The following is a 25785-nucleotide window of genomic DNA, read 5'->3' on the forward strand; positions in this document are numbered from 1 at the left end:
CTACATCTCCTCGGCGTTCTGCTGAGAAGCTTCCAGTTTCATCTTTTTCGAGGGTGGCACTCCTTCCAAATCCTTCAGGGGAGAAGGAAGAAGGGAGAAACGCGGGTTAGAAAACACCTTTGGCCAGACGCGAGGGCAGACGCCACTCAGGAAGGCACCTGGGCGGCTCCAAGCAGGAGTCGGGATCATGCAGCCGGTGCAGGCACGTCGGGGGCTCACGGAACCTACGGCAACTTCGCCCCCAAACTCCGTCTTCTGTCTGGAAGGCTCTGGCTGTGTGCCCGGGCCCAGCCACCTGACTTTCCTCCGGGACTTCCAACCCGCCGCAAGTGTTGTCACTCCCGCCACTTCCTGTGCCTCTAAGCTCCCCCCAAGCCGCCCCGTCAGGTGTCCCTATTAACAACCGACCTTGCAGTCTGTAATTAACTACACAGTCACTGTTTGGCCACGGAGCCCCTGGGTGGCACAGACAGTCAAGGTGCTTGGCTGCTAACTGAAAGGTTGCACGTTTGAGTCCATCCAGAGGTGCCTCTGAAGAAAGGCCTGGTGATTTACTTCCAGACACCAGCCATGGAAGACCCCGTCTGCCCCAGCTCTAGAGCCACCTCCCTGGAGACCCTGACTGGCTTTGCTGTGTGGGCTGAAGTAGCTCCAGGACCCAGCCCAGGGCCCAGCATGGGGTGGACCCACAGAGTCTGCTCAGAAACGGAAGTACGTAAGCTAACTCATTGCAGTCAAATCGATCCCAACTCATAGCAACCCTTTAGGATGGGGTACAACTGCCCCATGGGGTTTCCAAGGCTGTAGATCTTCACAGAAGCATGCTGCCACAACTTTCTCCCATGAAGTGGTTGGTAGATTGACCTGCCAACCTTTAGGTTAGCGGCTGAGTGCTTTAACCACTGTACCACCGGCGCTCCTTGTATGTATGTTATTCTGGAGAAAACAATCGTCACCAAATTCCCCCAAAATTCCCATGACTTCAAAGAAGCTCATGCACTCACTCAGCCACCTCCTTCTTGACTTCCCCAGGTGGTTTGGTCAGGTAGCACAATCCTGACCTAGCACCCAACACCAAACTCTTGCCTTTACCCACCCTCCCCAGTCCTCCCTGACCTTCCCCATGGCTGGCACTAGCACCACCATCGCTCTGGGACAAGCCTTAACACTTGGACATGACCCCACGGCCTCCTTCTCTCTCCATCCCTCCCCAACATCCAACCTACTGGCCAGTCCCATCAACTCCATCTCTAAAACACTCTTGATTTTGCCCACGGCCACCTTCCACCCTCCGTCCCTACCATTTCTTGTCATCCTGCTGTCACTCGGCCTCTCTCAAATCCATTCAATGCAGGCCAAGGACCTTTTCACAACACAAACTGTACAGAAAACATTAAACCCTCTAGCACTTTCCTACTAAGGAGCCCTGGTAGCACAATGATAAGGCTCAGCTACTGAGCTGAAGGTTGGTGGTTCGAACCCACCCCATGGCTCTGTGACAGGAAGACCTGGCGATCTGCTCCCGTAATTACAGCTGAGAAAACTCCATGGGGCAGCTCTACTTTGTCACACGGGGTTGCTGTGAGTGGGAATCGACTGATGGCACCCAACACTACCACTTCCCCACTGTCCTCAGAGTGAAAACCAAACGCCTTCCCCTGCTGACCAGACCCTGGTGACTGTGGTCTAAGCCGCCCACCCGCTACCTCCCCTCAGTCTTCCCTTCTCTTCCTTGTCTGCGATGCTCCAGCCCCGTGTTCATGTCTGTTTCATCGTCTCTGTGCCTTTGCTTCCTGAGGCCTAAAAAGTTGGCCTTCCCACCCGATTCCTCGCCCCTCACATTCCCGCCCACAGCCAGTTCCTCTCAGCCCAAGCGCTCCAGAACCAGCTCCCAGCTTATCACGCGTCCTGACACCCTCCTGTTCCTTTCTCTCTCGGCATTCACTGCAATGTGCGACTGTGACCCAACTGTGTTTCTGCTGGACGCTGGCTGACCCCTGGGCCCCGTGTCCCTCAGCATAAGCCATGAAGGCAGGGAGGGACGTGTGTGCTGGGTTCACCCTGTACCCCTAGTGGCCAGTGCTTGGTCCACACACAGTGGGTGCTCACTCAGTGCTCGGTGGGGCACACTGGGTCCGTGAGAGTGAGAGGAGGACACGGGTCTCTTTCAGCTGACCCTGAGGGCATGATGGCAGGGAGGCAAAGCCCCCTGCTCTTTCTTCTCTTCTTTCTCAAAGTGACACACGCTCGGTGCAGATGGAGCCCAGGGTGGACATGTGCAGTGGACATCCCCATGTTCTGTGGACCAGCAGGACAGGGCTGGGGCCTGATGGGGGTGGAACCTGGAGCCCCAAACTGTCCTGCATCATGGAGGGAGAATGCCCAGCTCCCCGGGCAACACAGAAGGGGGAGGGCAGGAGATGGGGGGTGTGGGGAGAGGAGAGAGGCAGGAGCCCCAGGTGAGGCAGGAGTTGAGAATGTGGTAGGAGCTGCATGGGAGAGAGGAGGTGAGAACGAGGCAGGAGCCCCAGGTGAGAGGCCCAGGAGGACCCACCAGGAGCAGAGCCAGGGAAGCCTGGGGTCGGGGCAGTGGGATGTCTGACCTTCAACGTTCCATGTTTTGCTTCACGGCAATGGACCCAAGAACTCTGCAGGCAAGCGTGTGTCTGTGTGTGCGTGTCTATGTGAGTGTGCATACATTAGTGTATACATGTCAGTCTGTGTGTACACCTGTGTGAACGTGTATCTGTATGTCTGTTTCTGCATGTGCATGTATGTACATGGCTGTGTAAGTATGTGTGGTGTGTGTACTTGTCAGTTTGTGTATGTGTGTGCATGCATGGGTGCACGTAAGTATGTCTTTATGTACATCTTTATGTGTATACACGTCTCTCTACACACTGGTGTGTCAGTGTGCACTGTGTACATGTATATGTGTGTGTCTATGAGCATCTGTGTGTGTGCGCCCATGCACGTACATGTGTCTGTGTGTGCACATTGGGTGTGTGTGTGCGTGTAGGTATGTGTATCTCTGTAGGTGTGTGCGTCCTGTTAAAATGGTGGAAGGGGCCCGGGCGTTACACAGTCTGCATACACGAGGCTCTGATTTTGAGTCTTTTTCACCATATCGACTCCTGCTGTCCCATCTGTCCCATGACTGGCTTTTCTTCACACAGGAATGCTCGCCAGGACCTGGAAGGGTCACACGCTCTCCCTAACAGCTTTATGTGGCCCAGCACTGAGGTGAGCAGTGTGGGTCGTGGCCCAGCTGCTAGCACCCACTGCAAACAAGCCTGCAATGCCCCATTTGTGTACTTGGGCGTCTGCAGGCTCCCAAGGAAGTGGTTCCCAGAAGGGAAACTGCAGATCAAATGGTGGTTTTTGAGTTTTCAGGTGCCATCTAGTCAACTGACTCATAGTGACTTCAGGTGACAGAGTAGCACTGCCCCACAGGGATCACAAGGCTGTAATCTTTATGGAAGCAGTCTGCCTCATCTTCTTCCTGTGGAGTGGCTGGTGGGTTCAAACTGCTGACCTTTCGGTTAGCAGCCAAATGCCTTAACCACTGTGCCACAAATGAAGACAGTTACATGAGCTGATGGCTGGACGCCTCTGAGTCTCACGATGGAGAATGGTCACAGGGCCACTCTTTCTATGTCAGCCTAAGTGTGTCACCCACATTCTCTCATCTGATCCTCAGCCTGGCCTCCCAAGACATAGTCCCATGAGCCCCATTTTACAGCCAGGTACACTGAGATGCTTACTGCCCAGCTACTAAGTGATGGGACAGGGCTATGATGTGACCCCAGGCCCGAACCCAGTGTGTGTGCCCTGAACCGCCAAGCCACCCTGGCTCAGACCCCACCTGACCGGTCATCAGGACCCACAGGGGGCTCCGAGCAGGGGACCAGGGCCAGTCGCAAGATTCCAGCGGGTCAGACAGGGTTTGGATTTCTGAAGGTTTGTCTCCCAGCACAAAGGAAACCCCTGTGGGTCTTGGAGACCGGGCAATGCTCTTGTGGTCCCTCTCCCTACACTGGGAGCTCCGAGGCAGGGCCTGTGTGTCTTGGGTGTCACCTGAGCCCTGGGGAGACCCAGGACAGACACACACCATAGTGCTCAGAGGAAATGAAGGTCCCAATGAAACCCTAAGGGGCCTGTCAGTTCTGGACAAGAAGCAAAACAAAACCACGCAACGCCTTTCAACGTACCCCCGACACCCCAACAGGCTCCCGGCTGGGCTGGCTGCCCCTCTGTGGCCTCAGCCGAGGTACCTGAGACATGGCTGACGTGTCTGTGGTGAGACCCGCGTCCCCTGATGGCTGCCTTTCCACTCTCTCTGAACTGTTCATCGAGTTTTCCAATGAAGACTGTGAGTTCTGCTCGTCGGAGGCATCTGAGGAAGAAGGGAGACGACAGAAGCTGTTTTCAGACACATGAGAACCAGAGCCAGATGGGCCACGTACTAAAAATACCTGAAAGTGGGTTGTTTTGGGGCCCTTGGTCTTTTAGGGCTGCAACGGGCAAGGCTTGGGAAGCCTCTTGTTATTACAATTTTTAAATGGTTTTATTGCAGTAAATATATACATATAACAAAAACTCTGCCAACGCAACATTTTTTTACACGTACAGTGTCCCTGGGTGATGCGAACAGTTAGACGCGCGTCTACGAGTCGAAAGGCTGGTGGTTTGAACCCAACCAGAGGCACCTCAGAAGCTCGGCCTGGTGCTCTGCTTTCTGGAGGTCACAGCATTGAAAACGCTGTGGAACACATTCTACGTCATAAACGTGGGGCTGCGTGAGCTGGAGTTGGCCAGAGGACGATCACACCAGCACCACGATTCCGTGTCATTGGTTGTGTCCACCGTGTTGGGCAACCATCACCACTCTCCATTTCCAAAGCATCCATGACCAGTGTCAGAAACTCGGTGCCTCCGAAGCTGAGCTCAGCTCCCTCCCACTTCCCTGAGAACCACCAATCAACTTTGGTCTCTGTCACCGAAAACCAGACCACACCCACTGCCATTGAGTCCATACGTGTTGCTTTGAGTCACGGCCACCACACACATTAAAGAGCAGACCTGCTCGATAGATTTCTTGCCTAGTTCATACGAGTGGGATAACCTAACGTTTGTCTTTCTCTGAGCATTTTTCCCAGTTCTGGAATATTTATTTCTATATTGCTTGTGTATGATGAACCAGTATATATTTTTTCTTCAAATTTTATTTTGTTGTTGTTGAGAATATATGCAGCAAAACATGCACCAGTACAATAGTTTCTGAATGTAGTTTAGCACAATGTTCAGTAATGGTAGCTGGGCACCATCCAGTTCTTTTGGTCTTGTGGCAAAGGAGCAGTTGTTCATGGAGGCAGTTAGCCACACATCCCATTTCCTCCTCCTATTCCTGACTCTCCATGTTCCTCTGTTGCTCCAGGTGAATAGAGACCAATGGTTGTGCCTTGGATAGCTGCTTGCAAGCTTTTAGACTCCAGGCACTATGTAACCAACTAAAAAACAAACCAACCAAACTCACTGCCATCAAGTCAACCCGACTCACAGTGACCCCCTTTGGGTTTCTGAGGCGGTAAACCTTTACGGAAGTAGATTGCCCAGTCTTCCTTCTATGGAGTGGCTGGTGGGTTTGAACTGCCAACCTCTTGATTAGCAGTCAAATGCCTTAGGCACTACGTGACCAGAGCTCCTTACACAACAGACCAGGAGGTAGAATAAAACATGCTATTAAGCCAATTAACTGGGTTGGCCCATGAACCATGACCTTAAACCTCCAAACCAAGGAACCAAATCCCACGAGGTGTTTGGCTGTGCATAAGCAGGTTCAGCAGCTCCTTTTTTTGGTCGTGTTGTAAATATAGCTATCGCACCACTTTTGACAGGTGGATGACTTATTGACAGCAATTATAGTAATCAGCTGTGCAATGCTACCCTTAACCAATGTGATTTTTCCATCACTGCTAACCCCTCTTTTCTCCCTCCCTCCTGCCTCTGGTAATCACTAATAAAGTGGGTCTATGTCCATCTGCCTTTTCTTTTTATATATAAAAAGGGGGTTATACAGTATTTGTCCTTCTGTGATTGGTTGATTGCACTCAGCATAACGTCTCCAGCTCCATCCACACTGCACCAAGCATCAAGACTTCACTTCTCCTCCTGGCGAAGGAGTGTTCCATTGTACACGTGGACCACATCCTCTTTACCATTCATCTGTTGATGGGCATTTAGGTGGTTTCCACCTTCTGGGTATTGTGAACAGTGCTGCAGTGAACATTGGTGGACAAGTCTCTTTTTGAGCGTGCTTTCAAGTCTTTTGGGAGGAGTATAATTGCTGGGTCATGTGGTTGCTGTATTTTTAGTTTTCTGAGGAACTGCCACATTGTTTTCCACAACGGCTGTACCATATTGCATTCCCACTAGCAGTGGTAAGGTTCCAATTTCTCCACATCCTGACAACATGTTATTTTCTGCTTTTTTTTTTTTTTTTTTAAATAATCTTAGCCATCCTAGTGTCTCTTACAATTTTTTAGTGAAGCTCTTTCAACCAGCCAGGCCACGGGTTGGACCGGGGGTCTCCCACTCTCTTGTGCACATCCATTACTCTTCTAAAGAAAACTAAGGGAGCAGCACCAGCCTCCTGTGCAGCTTGCCTGCAGCGCCCTCTTGTGGCCCCAATGCATTCCAACAATCATGGCTGCCGAGTTCCTCTCCCTGTTTCTCTAAAGAGCCTGCCTTCTCCTTGGGGAGCTCTCAGAGGTAACTGGCTGGCCCTTCGTAATAATTTTTCTTAATGACATGGGTCTTTTTCTGAATGTTAGAACAATGACTGATCTTTGCCAGAGACAGAAAACATGAGAGGAATATAGAAAATTAACCTCACCTATTATCTGGTGGTGCAACAGTTAAGCGCTTGGCTAGCAACTGAAAGGTCGGGGGTTCAAATCCACCCAGTGGGTGCACAGGAGAAAAGACCTGTTGATCTACTTTTGTGAAGATTACAGCCCAGAAAACCCTATGGGGCAGTTCTCTGCTGTCACACGGGGGTTGCTGTAAGTTGAAATCGACCGGAAGTCACCCAAGAACACAACGCACAACACCATTTTGTAACTCCCATAAACATTCTGGAGACTGTCCCCCAAATATTTCCAGATTCCCCCCCACACTCATATAACTCTCTCCTCTCCCGGAGGAGGGCCATTTGGTGTTTTGGAAGACATTCTTGTGTCTTTAAAGTCTCTAAACACAAGAGTGAGAGTGCAAGATGGCTGCAGACGCCTGGAGCCGTCCCTACCAGGCCACGCCTCCAGGTGGTCCTGTGTTTGCTTCTTGTGCCTTGGTTTCTTCAGAAGAAGCAGGTGCAGCTGCAGGGTGGGGGCAGGAAGCAGTGAGGGTTTTACCCGAAGCTTGCTGGGTACAAAGCCAGACGGCTCAGAAAGCAAGTGGCAAACCTGCCAGTGGCACTCAAGGGCCCCGCGGCACGTGGTAGCCTGATTTTTAAAAGCCTCCTAACATAACACTGCACCACCCGTCCACCAGCGTGTCACACAGCTGTAGCTAGTGTGTCACTGTGGTGCTGGAAGCTGTACCACTGGGATTTTAAATACCAGCAGGGTCACCCACGGTGGACAGGTTTCAGCACAGCCTCCAGGCTGAGAAACCAGAAAGGCCAGGCAATTTTGAAAATCAACCAATGAAAACTCTACGGACCACAACAGAACATTTACCATAGTGCAGGATGCACTCCCTCGGGTGGAAGGCAAACACGGACACACACATGTCAGAGGTCAGGAGGATGGCGTGGGACTGGGAACATTTTGTCCCATCGTACACGGGGTCACCAGGAGTCGGATCAACTCAACGTCCACCGCCACCACCAATGACACTAAAGAGCCAGACAATCAGGACTCACTTGCAGGTGCTTCTGAGTCAGAGATGTCTCATGGGGTGAAAAGCCAGGCTGGAGTTGAAAAGAAGGGAAGCAATGGGGGGAAAGACGCCCTGATGGCTCAATGGCTAAAGCGCTTGGCCACTAACTGAAAGGTTGGTGGTTCACTCCCACCAGCCGCTCCACGGGTGAGAAGACCTGGTGATCTGCCCCCATCAAGACTATAGCCTAGGAAACTCCAGAGGGCAGTTCCACTCTGTCGTATGGAGTTGCTGTAAGGCGGAATCGATGCAACATCATGAAACAACAGTATGGGGAAGTCAGGTGCTGTCCAGTTGAGCCTGACTTGTGACAGCACATGTGTGTCAGAGGACAATTGTGCTCCACTAGGTTTCCATAGCTGATTTTTTTTTTTTTAAGCAGACAGCAGGTCTTCTTCTGAGGTGCCTGAGAGGACCCGAACTTCCAACCCTGGGTGCTGTAAAAGGTTACTAACTGAAAGACTGGCAGTGAAAAGTCAGCCCTTGACACCTCAGTGGCACATAGTTCTCTCACACTCGTGGGGTCGCTGTGAATTGGAGTTCACTCAATGGTAATTGGTTTAATATGGGGGAGAATGGCAGCTCCCCCAGGCTTGAGGCAAGATGAGGGGCAGAAGGCTGGGGGACAAGGCAGGTAAAGCTGCAAGAGTCCCTTCCCAAGGGGGTGGTCCTCCCAGCACTCCCTGCCACTCACCAAACCAGCGCCCACCGACCCTACATAGTGCCAGGAGACCCCCACCTGCCCTTGAGTTGCTTTCAGCATGGAGCTCTGAGCTGGGACTTCCTGTCACCACAGTGAGGGTCAGGGCTCCATCTCACACTGCAGCAGAGGGGTGCTGGCCTTGCCAGACCTGTGCGACATGGCGAGGAAACAGATCTGGGCTCGGATCCCGTTCCTGTCACTCAATTCCTCAATCTCAGAATCCCCCTCTGCAAAACCAAGGCTGCTGCAGGGCCCCGTGGGGTGACGGAAGCATCTTGGATCCGTGTCATGGCTGCGCCACACTGTGGCTGTACTAAATGCACTGGATAGCTCCTTTTAAAGGGGCTGATTTTTAAGTTATGTGAGCTTGCTGTTGTTGTTGTTGTTATGTGCCGTCGAGTCGGACCCGACTCATAGCAACCCCTCCTTGGGTTTCTGAGGCGGTATCACTACGGAAGTAGATTGTCCAACCTTCCTTCCGAGGAGCGGATGGTGGGTTTGAACTGCCAGCCTTCTGGTTAGCAGTCAAGTGCCTTAGGCTACCTCCATTTAAAAACAACAAGAAACAATAATACAAGGTTGACCATCCCATGCTGCAGAGCGGCTAAGTGTTAAGTGGAAAGGCATGAAAAGCAACCAAACAGCAAAACGCCCCCAGGTAGGGAGCAGCCCCAGGCCATCAAATCGGTTCTGACCCACAGAGTGGAACTGCCCCAGAGGATCTTCAAGGCTGTCAACCTTCACAGAAACAAAGCCCAAACCACACCCACTGCTGTGGAGTGGATTCTGACCCACAGCGCCCCTAGAGGACAGAGTGGAACTGCCCCACAGGGTCTCCAAGGCTGTCAGTCTTCACAGAAGCAAAGCCCAAACCACACCCACTGCCATCGAATCCATTCTGACTCACAGCGCCCCTAGAGGACAGAGCAGAACTGCCCATAGGGTTTCCAAGGCTGTAATCTTTTGCCTCATCGTTCTTCCATGGAGTGGCTGGTGGGTTCAAACATCCAACCTTTCAGTTGGCAGCTGAGTGCTTAACTACTGTGCCACTAGGGCTCCTCAGAAAGGGTATAATGGAGGGGTGAACTGCCCCAGAAGCCAGGAATTTCTTTGATGTTTTAGTTTTACCTTTAAAATCCATGTTGACATCACAGTCTCCTTTATAACACACATGTTTCTTTAACATACATGTTCAGAAACTTAATTGGCCTTCCAGAACTCACACCACACCTGTGGCTTAGCCTCTCTGGGGACCCCAGTTCCTTTCCTGCCCCACAGAGGTGGCTCTGCAAAGTGGAGAGAGAGGCAGGAGCTCCACTTGGGGGACGAAAGCCACGAAGGTGCTGATCTCCAGAGTCCCGCTGAGCCTCGGTGGCCAGAGAAATCCCAGCCGAGGCCTGGCCTGCGAGCTGCCGCGCCCTCAGTGGGAACCGGCCTCGGAGCCCACAGAGCCCGGAGCTCGCGGGGTGCCCAGTGCTCTTAGTGTAATGGTGCTGGAACTCACCCAGGCTAAGTGACTTTCCCAGGGCCTAAATTTAGTCCCGGGAACTTGGACTTTACATCACTCTCTGAAGTCACTGCACAGTAAACAAGTTCAAGGCAAGGTCAACGGCTGGTGGCCAAGCTGCCTCCCAGCCGGCCAGGTACATCCACCTGGGCAGACTGTGTCGGGGTGGGCCTGGCCCATTGTGGTGGCCCTACCTGGGGAATGCTGGGTACCATGGACTTGGGGTGGCAGGAAGAGGCCCCTGGGGTGGCTACCACCTGCACCTTGGGGCTGGGGGTGACAGTTACCAGAGAGTGGTGGTTATGGCCACACTCACCCCAAGCGTAACTCCTGTGGCCAGGCTTTTCCTGTCCCTTGAGGGCAAAGGAGACCCAGACCCCAAACGTGGGAGAACCGAGGCTACAGGCAGAGCGAGACGAGGATGGGAAGAAGCAGGAAGTAGCCTCGCCCAGCCTCTGCCGTCCACATGTGGGCCACTCCCCCCATGGAGTCCATTCCCACGCACCAGACTCGGCCGAGCCCCCACATGCTCTCCTGCTGCTCCGTTTAGCAACCCAACAAAGGAGGTAGTCTACAAATAAGGAAACGGGGCTCTCAGTGGGGTGCCTACCCAGGGACCTCAGGGAGGTGGGGCTCGGGACGGTGTGACCTCCTGCCTGTGTCCACAGCCCCTGTCCCACCCTCCCTGCCCCACGGCCTTCCACTTGCACAGGGACATCACCAGGACGGAAGCTGGGAAGTCTGGCTGTGCCTGCGGGGCGCACACGTTCCCTGGGCATGAGGAAAAGGCTGTGTCCAAGCCACCAGGTCATGGGGCCTCAGCAGGGGGGGCTGTGACCCCAGTGGACATTTGGCAACACCCAGAGCCATGCTTCAGTTGTCACAGTGGGGGGTGGTGTGAGTGTGTGTGTTTGTGTCTGTGTGTGAGACACTCACCTAGGGGGTGGAGGCCAGAGACGCCGCCAACAACATCCCACAAGACACATGCCAGTTCCAACAGGGCCACTGAGGCCAAACCATCGCTAGTCGCAGGCCCTGCTCTGCAGGGGAGGGTCACGCTGCCAGCCTCCCTGGAGGAAAATGTGGCAGGACCTATCACACTGTCAAGTCACATGCCCTCTGCTTCCAGGAAGCCTCTGCAGATCCAACCAAACCCTCAAAGATGCAGAGATGTGTGCCAAGGGTCGTAGGCACAAAATAAAAGAGACTGGGAATGACCAAACGACTGTTGGAGGGAGGCCGGGATCTTGCGCAGGGCCAGGGCGGGTGGCGTGTGTAGGAGGGAGTGGGATGGAGGCAGACAGACTGCAGCGTGGGATGACCTTTCCCTCTGAGCACTGGGACCCCTGATCTAGGCCAGGCCCCTCTCCCCAACATGACAGATATCCATCAATGCGCCAAACCTATATATGGCCCCAGCCTGGACCTCCGTCCTGCCCCCTGAACTCCAGCCTCAACATCCAACCGAGCCCTGGACTCACCTGAAGGCTCTACAGTGTTCGTCACCAGCCCACACAGACCCCCACCCACCATCTTTCCCATCACAGACGACGGCAGTGCTGCCTTTCCAGGCACTCAGAGGCGTGATCATGCCCCCCTGCTCACACCCCACAGACAATCCCTTCAGCCACACTCTCACCTCCACCTGCAAAACAGACCTGGACACCAGGCAGTTGACAATTACTGTCTATTTTCTTAGGCGAGCTGGTACTATCAATGGTTGTGTAGGAGAATGTCTTTACTTTTAAAAGATGCAGGATGACACATCACACCGTCTACAGCTTACTTTTAAATGGTTTCAGAAAAAAAAAGTTTATAGACAAAGCCAAACATCTATGTTAACAGTTGCTGAATCAGCTGATGGGTATATGGGAGAACATTATACTACTCTTTTAGCTTTTCTACAATATTTGAAATTCATCAAAAGAGCCTAAAACCAAAGGTTTAGATATGGAAGAGAACTTTCTTTGCTGGTTACCAGGTGTGGGAGGGGAGTGGAGGGAACACTGGGGAAAAAAAAAAAAAAAAGCATTGACCCATGTCATATTAGTTTTGTGTATTTCACTGTATATAAATTATATTTCAATAAAATGCATTAAAAAAAAAAAGAGTCTAAAACCAAACCCACTGCCATCGAGTCAGTTCTGACTCATAGCAACCCCCACTGGGTTTCCAAGGCAGTAAATCTTTACAGAAGTAGTTTGCCTCACCTTCCTTCTGTGGAGTGGCTGATGGATTTGAACAGGTAATCTTCTGGTTAGCAGTCAAATGCCTTAGGCATTGTGCCACCAGAGCTCCTTTTTGGAGCTTAGACACCACAAAATAAACAAACACACACATCCCCCAGAGTCTGGCCACTTCTTACCATCCCCTCTGTTTCCATTTTGGTTCAAGGTGCCATCTTCTCTCACTTGGATGACTCTATGAGCCTCGTTCACTGCTGTCCCTGTTTCCACCATGGCCTCAATTTTGTCTGCTCTCAATCAGAGCAACCAACCCAACCCTTCAGATCATGTAGCTCAAATTCCCAGTGACACCCGTGTCATGTAGAAGCCCATGTCCTTGCTGTGGCCTTATAAGCTCCCCACACTCCAGCCCCGTCTCCTCGGAGATCTCATCTTACTCTTAGAGCCCTTCACTCACCCTTCTCCAACACACCAAGCACACTTCCATCTCAGGGCCTCTGTTCTCATAGCCCCCTCTGCCCACTACACTCTTCTCCCAGACGCCCACATGGCTTGCTCCCTCACCTCACTGAAGCTTCGTTTATTCCAATGTCACCTTCCCCGACCACTCTACTTAAAGCTGCAATTAAAACTGTAACCAACCCCATTACACAGCAAGACTCCTCATGCCCCTTCCCTATTGCATAACTCTCCACAGGACTCATTTTCCAGATACCAGATTATAGGGATCTTTAATGTCCCCCACGAAAATGTAAGCTCCACATGTTATTGTTCTTCACCCCCTTCTATGGCCAGCATGGCCTGGACCTCCAGAAGCAGTGGTGGAAGTGATCAGCAAAGACTCAGGGTGGAGAAGGCCCCCTGAGCCCAGCCCTGCAGGACACATACCTTCTGCCCCGGCGTGCTCCTTCCCGTCAGCCTGGGCCTCATCCACCTTGGCTTCCACCCCGTCACCAGGCACGGCTGAGTTGGGTTCTGGAGCTGGGCTAGAGTTACTGCTGTTCTCCTGTTTGATGGGGGAGGCATCTGCTATGGAGCTCTGGTTGCTGTTGTCGTCTGCATGGGGGACAGAACCATAGATGAAATCCCACCATCTGCTACAGGAACGTGGATGGGGGGGCCGCAGCTTTCTTGCACCTCAGTGTCTGGAGCCCCACAGGATGTTCTCCTTGTAGGGGCCTAGACACTTCTTTCTCCTGACACTTCTCAGCTGACTGCACCCAGGGCCTCACCTCTCTCACATGGCTCATGAGGAGAGCTCAATGCAGCTGTCCAAGGGGCTCCTGTGTTTGGAGGCTAGAGATGGTGGCCCAAAATCTTTGGGGGACACTTGAGGCATATACTTCTGGGTAGAGAAAGCAAACATCATGTATACCTGGCTGTAAGGTAATAGGAAGGACACCCAAAAAAAAAAAAAAAAAAAGCTAAAAGCAAAAACCAAACTCACTGCCACTGAGTCAATTCTGACTCACAGTGAACCCCCGTTGGGTTTCCGAGGCAGTAAATCCTTACAGAAGCAGATTGCCCCATCTTCCTCCCGTGGAGCAGCTGGTAGGTTAGAAGTCAAATGCCTTAGGCATTACACCAGAGCTCCTTTAGGAAGGACACAGTAGGGCCCAAAACGTTCCACCAGAACCTCGTCAAGCCTCCAGACAGACATTACAAGGAATAAAAGAGAGAAAGGGACACTTCAACAACAGAAGGGCGAACATTCCACAGGCCAGGTAGCCCAGTATCTTCAACAAGTCAATTTCACTAAAAAACAATAATAAATAAAAAGAGGGGAGAGGAAGGAAAGCTATTGTAGATTACAGAAACGTAAGATCCCTAACCACTGAGTATGATGCGTGGACCTTGTTTAGACCCTGTTTTGAACACAGCAGCTGTAAGAGACATTGTGGGACAACCAGGAAATCTGAACATGGTCTGGATCTTAAAAGGAGTCCAGGTAGCGCAAGCAGGAATACGTGTGCCTACTAACCAAAAGGTTGGCGGTTCAAACCCAGCCAGAGGCTCCTTGGGACACAGGCCTGGTAATCTGCTTCCAAAGGCTGCAGCCTTCAAAAGCCCATGGAGCAAGTTGAACTCTGCACATGTGGGGTCGCCAGGAGCAGGAGCTGACAGCCAATAATGACAGATGCATTTTAAAAGGTGGGAAGGAATTGTTAATTCTGTTAGGAGTGATCATGGTAGTGTGGACATACAGAAAACGTCATTCTTGAGTGCAGACTTAAATACTGCACTGTGAGGAAATTCCTGTAAAAAACTATAGCATAAAACAATAAATACACAAAATAATAAAATAGTACAGTGCAGGCCGCGTACCACTGTCAGACCGACTAAAGTTTACACTCAACAGCTAGGCGTACTCTTACGCACATTTTGACGAAAACGATGTCACACATTTAGATAACAGATGAAGCACTGTAGATGATGCTAACCAAAATCTAGGCAGCGGGCACGTGGGAGCGCAGGATACTATTATCTGCGCTGATCTGCGTGTTTGGAATTATTCATAAGAAGAAAGAAAAAGGCAGGGAATTAATTGAACGACGGCATTAATAGTTGAGCTTGTGTTGTCACACAGAGCTAGCCAGTCGGGGGTACGTTATCCCACGCCCCGGGTCCTCTTTCTTGGGTTCAGAGTGCATTTTTGATTGCTTATGCCCATGTGACAAGTTCAAACTCAAGGTCACAATCTGAGGCTGCCTTTCTGGGTCGACCAAGGTCATTTTGGTAAAAATGGTTGAGTGGAAGCCGTGGGCCAACCCGTCCTGAGAACCTACTGTGTGCCAGGTTACTAGCTTACCAGGTTACCAGGCCAGGCTCAGACAGTTAACTCGGGAAACAGGAGCACCGCCTTCATTAACACAACTTGACTTGCTGGCTGCTGCTACCAAGTCAAGCCCCACCACACCAGAACAAAACGCAGCCCAGGGCTATGCCAACCCCGTGGTCGACCGTGGTCCCGTAGGATCCACAGGATTCCCACTGGGAGGTTTCTAAAAGTAGATCACAGGCCTTTCTTCTCCATGTGTTGGTCTGTTCAGCATTGTGGTAACACATAAGCTTCCACAGACAGACGGCTAGTAGCTGCCCATGAGATGCTCTGGCTTAGAATGGAAACCGATCTCTCACAACGGGCCCTATATTAGTGTTGCAGGGCTGCCGGAACAAATGTCGCCAGCCAGGTAGCTCCTAAGAACATGAATTTCCTGTCTCGTGATTCTGGAGTCTGAACCAGCGTATCGGCAGTGTTGATTCCTTCTAAGGACCAGGTCCTGGGTAAGAACACTTGCACACATCTCTGCGAATCCTACCAACAACCCAGCAGGAAAGCAATGCTACCACCCTCACTTTACAGAAGGCAACTGAGGCCCAGAGTCCTTGAGCCCCTCGCTCAGGCTGGTCTGCCCCACTCGGATCACTGAGTCTTTCTCTCCTTCCACCTGCCAAGGGAGCGCCATGCAGCCACAAATGGGTAAAGTGGATCTTAGTTTAAGTATACTCTGGGGCCCCTGTTACACAAAAGCTTCCTCTTGTGAATTCAGAAGCTGAAAAAAGAAAAAGATGTATGCAATCTTGATCTACCTTTCAAGAAAATCTAAACTATTCTCCGCCAAGGTGTGTGTATGCACGTGCATATGTGGGATGGCCAGCAGAAGGCTCAACCCTGTGGATCCCATTATAGACTGAACTTGACCCCCTAAAACTATGCTGAAGTCTTAACCCCTATACCCACAAACATGACCCTGTTTGAATATAGGGTCTTGAAGATGGTATCTGTTCGGTGAAATGAGGTCATACTGGAGTAGAGAGGGTCCTAACCCCACGTCAATGGTGTCCTTAGAGCAGAAGAGACAAAGACAGACAGAAGGCCGCCACGTGAAAACGCAGGTACAAGCCAAGAACACTTGGAGTGGCCAGAAACTGGGAGCTGGAACAGATTTCTCCCCAGACCTCTCAGAAGGGGTCATGGCGGCTGACACCCTGACTCGGACGTCCATCCTCCAGAACCGTGAGGCGATGAATGTGCTGTGTGAAGCCATCCACTTTGTGACAGTCCAGGCAGTCCCCAGGTTACAAGGATATCCTACTTACAAACAAACTGTAGTTATAAACAACCCCTGCAGAGCCTATTATATTAAAAACTTAAGGTACATACAACAGCTTGTGATTACAAATGGGCACTACTTGGCAACATGCACAAAACACTATCGTTACTGTATGATGTTAAAGACGTTTTAGTGTATCTGAAAGTCTTTAAATTTTTTTATGCATAGAAAGGTACACCAAACCAAACCAAACTCTCTGCCATCCAGTCAGTTTGACTCATAGCGACCCCCCCTTGGGTTTCTGCAGAGGTATCTCTACGGAAGTAGATTGCTCAATCTTCCTTCTGAGGACTGGCTGGTGGGTTTGAACCACCAGCCTTCTAGTTAGCAGTCAAATGCCTTAGGCACTATGCCACCAGAGCTCCCTGAAAGGTACACAGTACACTATATAACTGGACTAACTCATGCTAGATACAAACCATACCTAACCGTTTGGATTTATGTACAAATTTGCCCTAAAGATAGACTTAGAAATGGAACTCCTTCATAATTCGGGGACTGCCTGTACTTTGTTCTTAGGAAACACTAAGCGCTGTGTTAATTAATGACAGTCAGTGTTAATGTTTACCAAGTTCACGGGCCAGCCCGGTCTGGTAACCTGGTGCCAGTATGACCCTAGTACCTGGCTTAACCTCAGTTGCATCCTGCACACTGAAGAGCTGAGTGCCTCTTCCTTCAACTCCACCAGGGCTCATCCTCCTACCTGTGGCCTTTCAGATACCTCTAGCCAGGTGAACCTCTTTCTCTGCACTTCCTCATGACACACCCTGCAGTCTGACTTGGTCGTGGCTGCACGTGTACCACGATGGAAATGATACAGAGAGACTGGGATCAGCACGGTTCCTGTGTGAGGGACATGCTGGGTCCAGCATTCTCTGTTTTTCTGCAGCCGTTACTGGGTTAGTGGCCACAAACCTGAGTTCTGCTTCCAAAGGCCGTCTAGGGCCAGAGCTACCATTGGGTAACTTCCTAAGTTCAGGTAAATTACTTTACCTCAGTGTCCACGTCTATAAAATGGGGCTTGTTATTAGGATCAGATAAGATAATGCATAATAAGTACTTAGCATGACACACTGTCACACCTTAGTAGACCTTTGCTACTGATGCTGTACCTTCTTTAACACTCACAGGATTGTATGAAGTAGACATCATCACTCTACAGATTAAAAGAATAATAAGTAAAACAAGCCCACCATTGCTGCTGTTGTTGGGTGACGGCCAGTCAGTTGCCACTCACAGTGACCCTATGTGATGGAGCAGGACTGCCCCCATAGGATCTTCTAGGTTGTAATCTTTATGGAAGCAGATTGCCAGGTCTTTCTCCTGCAGAGCCCCTGGGTGGGCTTGAACGGCCAACCTTTTGGTGACCAGCTGAGTGTGTAACTATTGTGTCAGCAGGACTCCTCAAAGTGAGGGTAAAATCTATGTAAGTAACCTAAAGTAGTGAGACAAATGGAGAAAAGACTGAAGTTGTCAGGGATTTCATTTTACTTGGATTCACGATTGACACCCGGGAAAGCAGCAGTCAAGAAATCAGATGTCATGTTGCACTGGGAAAATATGCTGCAAAAGAACTCTTGAAAGTGTTGAAGAGCAAAGATGTCACTCTGAAGACTAAGGTGCGTCTGACCCAAGTCATGGTATTTTCAATCACCTTCAAATGCATGTGAAAGTCTGATGATGAACAAGGAATAAGAAGAGTTGATGCCTTTGAATTGTGGTGTTGGCAAAGACTACTGAGAATACCATGGACTGCCAGAAGAATGAACAAATCTGTCCTGGAAGAAGTGCAGCCGGAATGCTCCTTGGAAGTGGGAATGGCCAGACTTCATCTCACCTACTTTGGTCATGCTGCTAGAAGGGACCATTTGCTGGAGAAGGATGTCATGCTTGGTAAAGTGGAGGGTCAGCGAAAGAGGGGGAAGGCCCCCAACTGGATGGACTGACACAGCGGCTGCAACAAGGGGCTCCAGCACAGAAGGACTGTGAGGCTGGCGCAGGACGGACGGGGTCTCGTTCTGTTACACGGGGTCGCTGAGAGTCGGAGCTAACTCGACAGCACCAGACAACAACAACCACAAGCCAATGAGAGATCCCAGGAAGGCCAGGATTTGAGCTCCAGTTGGTCTGATGCTGAGCCCATGATCTTGACCTCTGCCCTAAGGCCTCACCTGGGCTTTATGATCCAATCAGGACCAGGGTCACCTCATCCCCAAGGCAGAGAAGTGAGGAAGCAGAGCAAAATCATGAGATGGGTCATGTCCCTCTATTTCTGGAGATGACATGAGTCCTAACTATGCTTCACAGATGCCATTAAACACCAGCAAAACCCCAGGTGTCACTCCAAGAGACACCCTGTCTTTGAAATGGCTGCTCATTCAAACAAGTCCATTTGGGCCAGTGGGGACATTTGCTGGCCTCCCCTCCCTAGAGCAAGACAGCCCTGGGTCTGTAGCTGTTAAACTCAAGCAAAGCAACAGACCTCTTTCATTTCCGTTAGTTATTTATCTGATTACTGCCTGCTATACAGAAGGTCTGAGGTAGTTACAAAGACAAAGACATTGAGGTCCCTGGGTGGCACAGTCTGCACTTGGCTGGCAACCAAAAGGTTGGCGGTTCAAACCCGCCCAGTGGCACCGTGGAAGAAAAAGCCTGGCAATTAGCTTCTGTACAGATTACAGCCAAGAAAACCCTGTGGAGTTCATCTGTTCTGTGCCACAGGGGGTCTCCATAAGTCACAAAAACAGCAACTGCAAAAGGACAAAGACAATGAAATTGGGATCAAGAGCTGGAAAAAGACAAGGGCGGCAAATGTCACACCAGCCCTGGGCCAGTGACTAAATGAGGATGCGGGGAGGGGCTGGAGAGCACGCCCCACCCCCAGGAAGCATGTGCTCCCACCTCCATTGGCTGCTGCCTGGAGGGTGTGCACACCCAGGTGGCCAGACCTGGCTTCTCAAAAGATGTAGAAATGCAGAGTTTCTTGTTTACAAACGTGAAACGAACTCAATTTTTAACAAACTTCCGGTTTGAATCTATGAGGTTAGAAATCAGGCAGTGGTATTCCTTGGAGGGGTAGTGACAACTAGGAGGGGCCCCGAGAGTGGCTGCTGGGGGCTAGGTGCGTCCTGTGTCTTGATCTGGGTGCCGTTACCCGGGTGTGTGCGGCTGGTGAGTTTCACAGAGCCTCTGTGCCTTTCTAGTCTGAGAGAAATAAACACTCACAATGTGAAAACAACTGCAGAGTGGCCAGGGCACGTCCCTAGCCTGGATCCGGCCTGTGGGGCACCGGTTACAACTTTTGAAACAAGAGAGCTGTTGGTGCAGACAGGCAGATCCTGAGGACCGGGAACAATTAAGGTGGAGTCAGGAATCTGATTTGAGCTTCCCAGCAGCCAAAGCAAAACAGGCAACAGAAAATGAAATCGCTGATGTGCAATGTGGGAGTCACTGGGTGGTGCAAACGGTTAGGTATTACACTCTGCTGCTAACCAGTAGGTTGCAAGTTCAAGGTCTACTCAGAAGTGCCTTGGAAGAAAGGCCTGGCAATCTAGTTCCAAAAAAACCAGCCACTGAAAACCCCATGATGGAAAAATCATCTACAAGACACCAGAAGGTCAATAATGACCCTGAGGCAAAGATGAAAGGGTAAGGAGACAGGCAAGGGCTCCACAAATTGACCACCCCGAAGAGAATTAACAAGAAAGTCAAAACCCTGTAAAAAATGCAAACAATGTCTCTAAAAAATGTCTGTAGCAATTGTTAAATGGGAACCAAATGTGCTGCGTAAACTTTCCCCAAAAACTCAATTAAAAAACCCAACAGAACATAACACACAAAAACAAACCCTAGAGAGCCAGCTCTACCCTGACCCACACGGTGACACCACGAGTCAGAGTCGCCTCCACGGCAACCGTTGGCCGATATACTTCGCGAGGCCTAAGTGAGAGAAGGACAAACACGCGCCCAGTGCAAAGTCCCGGCCTCAGAAGACTGTCAGGGAGGGTCCTGCCCGTGAGTGGGGAGAGGGCCTTCTTGTCTGCTTTCTTGGCTCGCTGTGCTGGGAACAGAAATGTCCTCTCACCAGCTGAGCCTTCTTGGCACCAGGGCCTCCTGGTCCTGCCCAGCCCTCCTACCTCTCGCCTGGAATGTGAACCAACCTGCTGGGGCAACAAAGCCGCGGTGGTGAGCAAGGGTGCCGGCGGCGGGAGAGAGGGACTCACCGTGCATGTCCATCATCCCCGGGGAGGAGCTGTTCTCCGGAGTGGTCACCTCTGAGCCACACTTCTCGTCCTTGCTCTTCTTCTTGTTCTTATTTTTCTGCAGAAGGTGGAGCAAGAACCAAGTCAATGAACCATGCGTGCGTGAGTCCCTGGGGAGCGGTGCTGCATTCCACTGGTTCATCTTGGACCCCTGAGAATTCTGGAGGGTTCTACGGCCTGTGTGTGCCCGTATCCCATGAGGGCTGTGCTCTGAGCCTCACCCGCTTTGGGGTCAAAGGGCCCACAGAGGGGAGGGTCATGGGGCTGTGCTGGGTAGCTATGCCAGCTCCACACCCTGGAAAGGACGCCAACTTGATTTGGGGGACCGCCCCAGCATGTGTGCACTGGCTAGGGGAATTTCCTCTTTCTCAAGGGAGTGTGTTGGGGGAAGAGGCTGCTTGGTCACCTGGAGCAGGCACAACCTGATGCCAGGTAAGTCACAGGAGACACGTCACAGCTCGCCATGCCCAGCCCCTGAGGCCATGTTTCTCTAAGTGTGGACAGTGGACTTCCAGCTTCAAACTGGACGACCAGATGGAGGGAAACCCCGGGAAGCAGGGAGGTGAGGGGGCCCTTGATTTATGGGCAGTTCTGGTGTTCACAGTAAGAACAGATTTGAGTTGGAAATAACCTAACTTGCCCATCGGTAGACGACTCAGTCAATAAATCAGTCTATTGATCCAATGTAACGTGATGCAACAGTTACAAAGGATAAGGCAACTCCGTCCGTCATACACTAACTTGGGAAGATGGTCCTCCAAGATAGTGAAATGCTTCTGTATCTACTGATGCCCAAAGGAAAGGTACAGAACAGATGAGCCAAATACCGTTAATAGTAAAGGAAAAGATACACATGTATATGTTATGTGTCTGCGTGCCTATCTGTGTGTCTGTGCCTGTCTGTATCTGCCCATGCCTGTCTCACTGTGGGTTGGTTTGCATGTGTGTCTGTGTGCCTGTGTGCATGCACACTTTCTAGAAGGATAAATAAACACTGGTAACTCCAATTACCTCCAGGGAGGAGAAGGGGGAAAGCAGACTCATTTATACAAAGATGTGTGGTAAAAAACTAATGTTTGATGAACAAGCAAATCCAAGGAGACTGAAAATAGGTAAGTGGTTGCCAGGGACTGGGCGGGGGTAGGGGAAGGAGGGAAGAGGGTGACTGCTAACAGGGACGGTGTTCCTTTTGAGGTGATGAAAATGTTCTAAAAGTAACAGCAGTGAAGGGCTGCACAACTAAATCATACTCAAAATCACCGAGCTGTGTACCTATGAAAGGAGCTCTGGTGGCATCGTGGGTAAGGAATCTGGTTGCTAATCAGAAGGTTGGTGGTTCAAACACACCTGCTGCTCTGAGGCCATTTACTTTCTTAAAGATTCACAGCCTTGGAAACCCAATGGGGATTGCTATGAGTTGGAATCGACTGATGACAGTGTGTTTGGGTTTGGGTTTGGTATATTTATAAAACGGTGGATTTTCTGGTACGTGAATTACGTGTTAAATAAAAAAAAAAAAATCGTACAGTAACATGAATTTTGTAACCTGTTTTCCTACTTAAAAGAATAAAATCTTCAAAAGCGTTCTGAAAAAAGAAAGTATAACCACGTATTAATTGGGTGCTTATGAAAATAAAAAGCTATCCCTCTATAACACACCTTCCTGGCCACAAGGACCAGAGATTTGGAAGCAGCAGTCCAGGGTGGGGCCCAGGAATCTGCATTTTATCACAATTCCCAGGGGATGGGATACTGAGTCAGGCGTGGGGACTATCACTCTTTTTCATTCGTTTATGTTGTTGAAAAGAACATTCACAGTAAACCATCCACTGCTTCAGCAATTACCATGTGTTCAATTTAGGGACACTGGTTCCAATCTTCAAGCTGTGCAACCATTCTCATCTTCCTTTTCTGAGCTGGTCCTCTCCCATTAACATGAACTCACTGCCCCTCAAGGTCCCTCTCTGATCCTTCCAGTTGCTGCTGTCACGTTGACCCGTATACCAAAAACCAAACCCACTGCCACTGAGTCAATTCCGACTTATAACGAACCCCCTTTGGGTTTCCGAGGCGATACATCTTTATGGAAGCAGATGGCCCCATCTTCCTTCCATGGAGTGGCTGGTGGGTTTGAACCGCCAACCTCCTGGTTAGCAGTCAAATGCCTTAGGCTCTACGCCACCAGAGCTCCTTTGATGCCGCACAGATTGACCTTAAGTGCAGAGGGCTCAAGGCAGACATCCTTCACTATTAAGCTCAACTAGTGTATGGTTGCAAAACTTCAGGAGACATTTTTGGCTTAAGGTTTAAAGATGATCTCAGAGCATCATTTTGGGGTTCATGCAGCCTCCCGGCTCCAGAAGGGAACTACCACCCTTGTGGGAAGAGGGGTGGGCAAAGGGTGCTCAGAGAGGAAGCGAGAAGGCACACTTCTGGGGTTCCCAGTGTTGAACACCCTTATGCTGCATTGCCTTTGGCCTGCCTCAGAAAGCCCCAGGGGCCCATTCTTACCGCTCCCCTGCACAACAGCGGGGGCAAGAGCCCACACCCTGGACCACCCGACTACCGCCACAGGCCCACCCGAGTGTGGTCTGCCCAACCACAGCAGCCGGTCCTTCCCGACAGCCCGTGGTGTGTGCGTTCCCCTTGATCACGTTCCATTTGGCACTTTCCTGATGCCTGTTTTGTGCTATTCTATAATTATCTTCCCCCAATGAGATTATAAATTCCTCGAGAGCAGGGACCACATCTTCCCAAATGCACATAGTGTTTATGCAGCACCTGATAACATAGCAAATGCAGCAACAGGCAGGAGGCAGATGTGGCTTCGAGGAGCACGGAGTCTGACCTCCCCCTCCAGGAGGGCTGACACCAAGCGCAACAGGGACCATGCCTTTGGGGAACAGGGAGCCTGGGCCAGACCGGAAGGGGCTACAGTAAGTGCCCAGCAGACCCAAAGGTGTGGGGCAGGTCACAGAAAGAGGAGAGGGAGACAGAGCCCGCCTCTGTGGAGGAACTGTGGGCGCCCATGGTCTCTGGGCCTCACGCTGACCTCCCAGGTGTGAAAGGAGTCCTGGAGGACAAGGCTGAGACTGGGGGAGGGGGAAGGGGTCCAGGCAGCAGGAATTGGTTCTGGGTGGGACTGCTCTAGGTTCTGACTGGGAATGAGGGCAGCTGATTCAGCATTTTGGGGAGGTCACAGGCTGGGTGCCACGAGGTTGAAAACTTATCTGTGATATGGGGCTACTGGCTACCCGACAAGGCTTCCTGAGACCAATCATGGCCACTGGAGTGCCCTCTAGTGGTTGTGGTAGGGATGGTGCCCACCCATCCTGGAGCTCCCCTGACAGAACCCCACAGTAGCCCCCGCATCTCTGCACGACTCTCAATCCAGGGGCCACGTCCTCATCATTGGCTCCAACCACTACAAGGCTCTCAGAAGGTAGAAAGAACACGCACTTTGGAGTTGGGCAGCCTGAGCTCAGTTTTGACACTGCTGTGTGCCTTTGGGTAAATGGCTCCGCCTCTCTGAGCCTCTTTCCTCGTTTGTACAGAGGGACTAAAGACGTTAACTCCACAGACTCGGGATGAGACATACATGAGGTTATTCATTTAGCCTGAAAACGATACAGTGCCCAGAACAGGAGCTACATGGTGGGGAAGGGGCTTGTCCATCTTTCGGGACCACAATGAATGCCTCCCCTCAAGCTATGGAGGCCAGGGCCCTAGGGGGCACCTCTGTTCTCAAGGTGTATCCCACTGGCAAACTGTGGATGCTCAGCCCAGAGGTGGTGACTCGCAGGGTATACTGTTCACCTCTCTGAGTCAAACTCTGGCAGCTCTGAGGGTGGAGGTGGGGACCCTGAGCTGGGTCCTTAGGACGCTCAGCTGGCCTCGGCCCCAGGGATCTGGTGGCAGGCAGCAAACAACCCCGCATACTCACCTCGTCAACCTTGGGCTCCGTCACAGGGACCCACTTGTAGATCCGTAGGGATGTATCGCCCACAGTCACCCACTTCTTCTCCCTATGGAGGACAAGGAGGGCTCATCAGTGGGCCGAGGGTGTGAGGAAGGACCCAGGGGGTGAGGGGTATGGGCCACACCCACTGGGGCAGCTGGGAGTTCGTGGCTCCCTGGCCCAGAGTTGGAAGCACGTCGTGGAGCCACGCAGAGGTGGGCCCGAATCCCAGCCCTGCTGCTCACAAGCCGGGAGCCCATGGGTGACACCAACCCGGGCCTCAGTTCCCCATCCGTTAAACCACACCGTGGTGGTCTGCCTCCCGGGGCTGTCAGGAGGGATGTGCGAGACAACATGCGTCAAGGGGCACCCACAGTGCCCCACTGGTGGGGAATACTGATGACAGGGGGAAGCTACCACTGCAATCACTCCTGGGGACAAAAGGGATCAGGCCTGGCCTGGCCTTTCACCCCGTGTCACCACCAGCTCCTCGCATCAGCGCTCGCCCCCAGGCAGTGCAGGGCCTCAGGCTGGCCTGGGCTTTCCCTCCTGGGGCAGCCAGGTGGGGGTCCCACCGCGGCCACCAGCGGCTTGCCCTCCTGGCTGTGCCTCTGAAGTCGAGGGAGAAGGAGCCAGAGCCGATGAGTGGGTGCAATCACCCTCTCTCCTGGACCAGCACCCTTTGGAAGCAGCCAAGGGGAGACTGAGAATGCGAGGCAGGGTACAACCCGACACTCAGTGTGGCCCCAGGGGGTGACTCAGAAGGGAAGCACTGCCCAGACCTGGGCAGCAGCCTGAGGCCGAGACGGGTCAGCAGAAGGCGCCACGGCCCTGCTCCGTTCGCAGTTGCCACGGTCTCGGCCGCACGTGTCTCTGCCGTGCCCCACCCTTGGCCTTGGCCCTGGCAGCCCCCACCCACTGCTAGTGGCAGGTTAGGTTATGGATGTGAGCAGGAGACGCACCAGACAGCAAGGCCCATCACCCCGTCGTCCACCACCTCTCTGGGGCGAGTCTTCGTCACGTTCTAGGTTACTGCTACCGCGGCCAGTTTCCATCCTTGACCCCGTCTACAAGCCGTGTGACTTCCTGCCCCACACGCTTCGGTGGCTCCAT

The 25785-nt window shown here is 51.7% G+C and overlaps 1 protein-coding gene across 1 annotated transcript; it reads right to left on the bottom strand.

The window, feature by feature from the left end:
• Window positions 1-25785, bottom strand: BCL7A (BAF chromatin remodeling complex subunit BCL7A). Its single transcript, XM_007938255.1, has 6 exons — window positions 25712-25785; window positions 24658-24739; window positions 20676-20772; window positions 13226-13393; window positions 4212-4396; window positions 1-72 (listed from the first exon to the last, which is right to left on the bottom strand). The coding sequence occupies exons 1-6, from the start codon at window positions 25783-25785 to the stop codon at window positions 1-3; spliced, it is 678 nt and encodes a 225-aa protein (XP_007936446.1).

Source organism: Orycteropus afer, unplaced genomic scaffold, assembly GCF_000298275.1.
Source record: "Orycteropus afer afer isolate SDZICR_OR568_19922 unplaced genomic scaffold, OryAfe1.0 scaffold00048, whole genome shotgun sequence".
NCBI classification, from domain to species: domain Eukaryota; kingdom Metazoa; phylum Chordata; class Mammalia; order Tubulidentata; family Orycteropodidae; genus Orycteropus; species Orycteropus afer.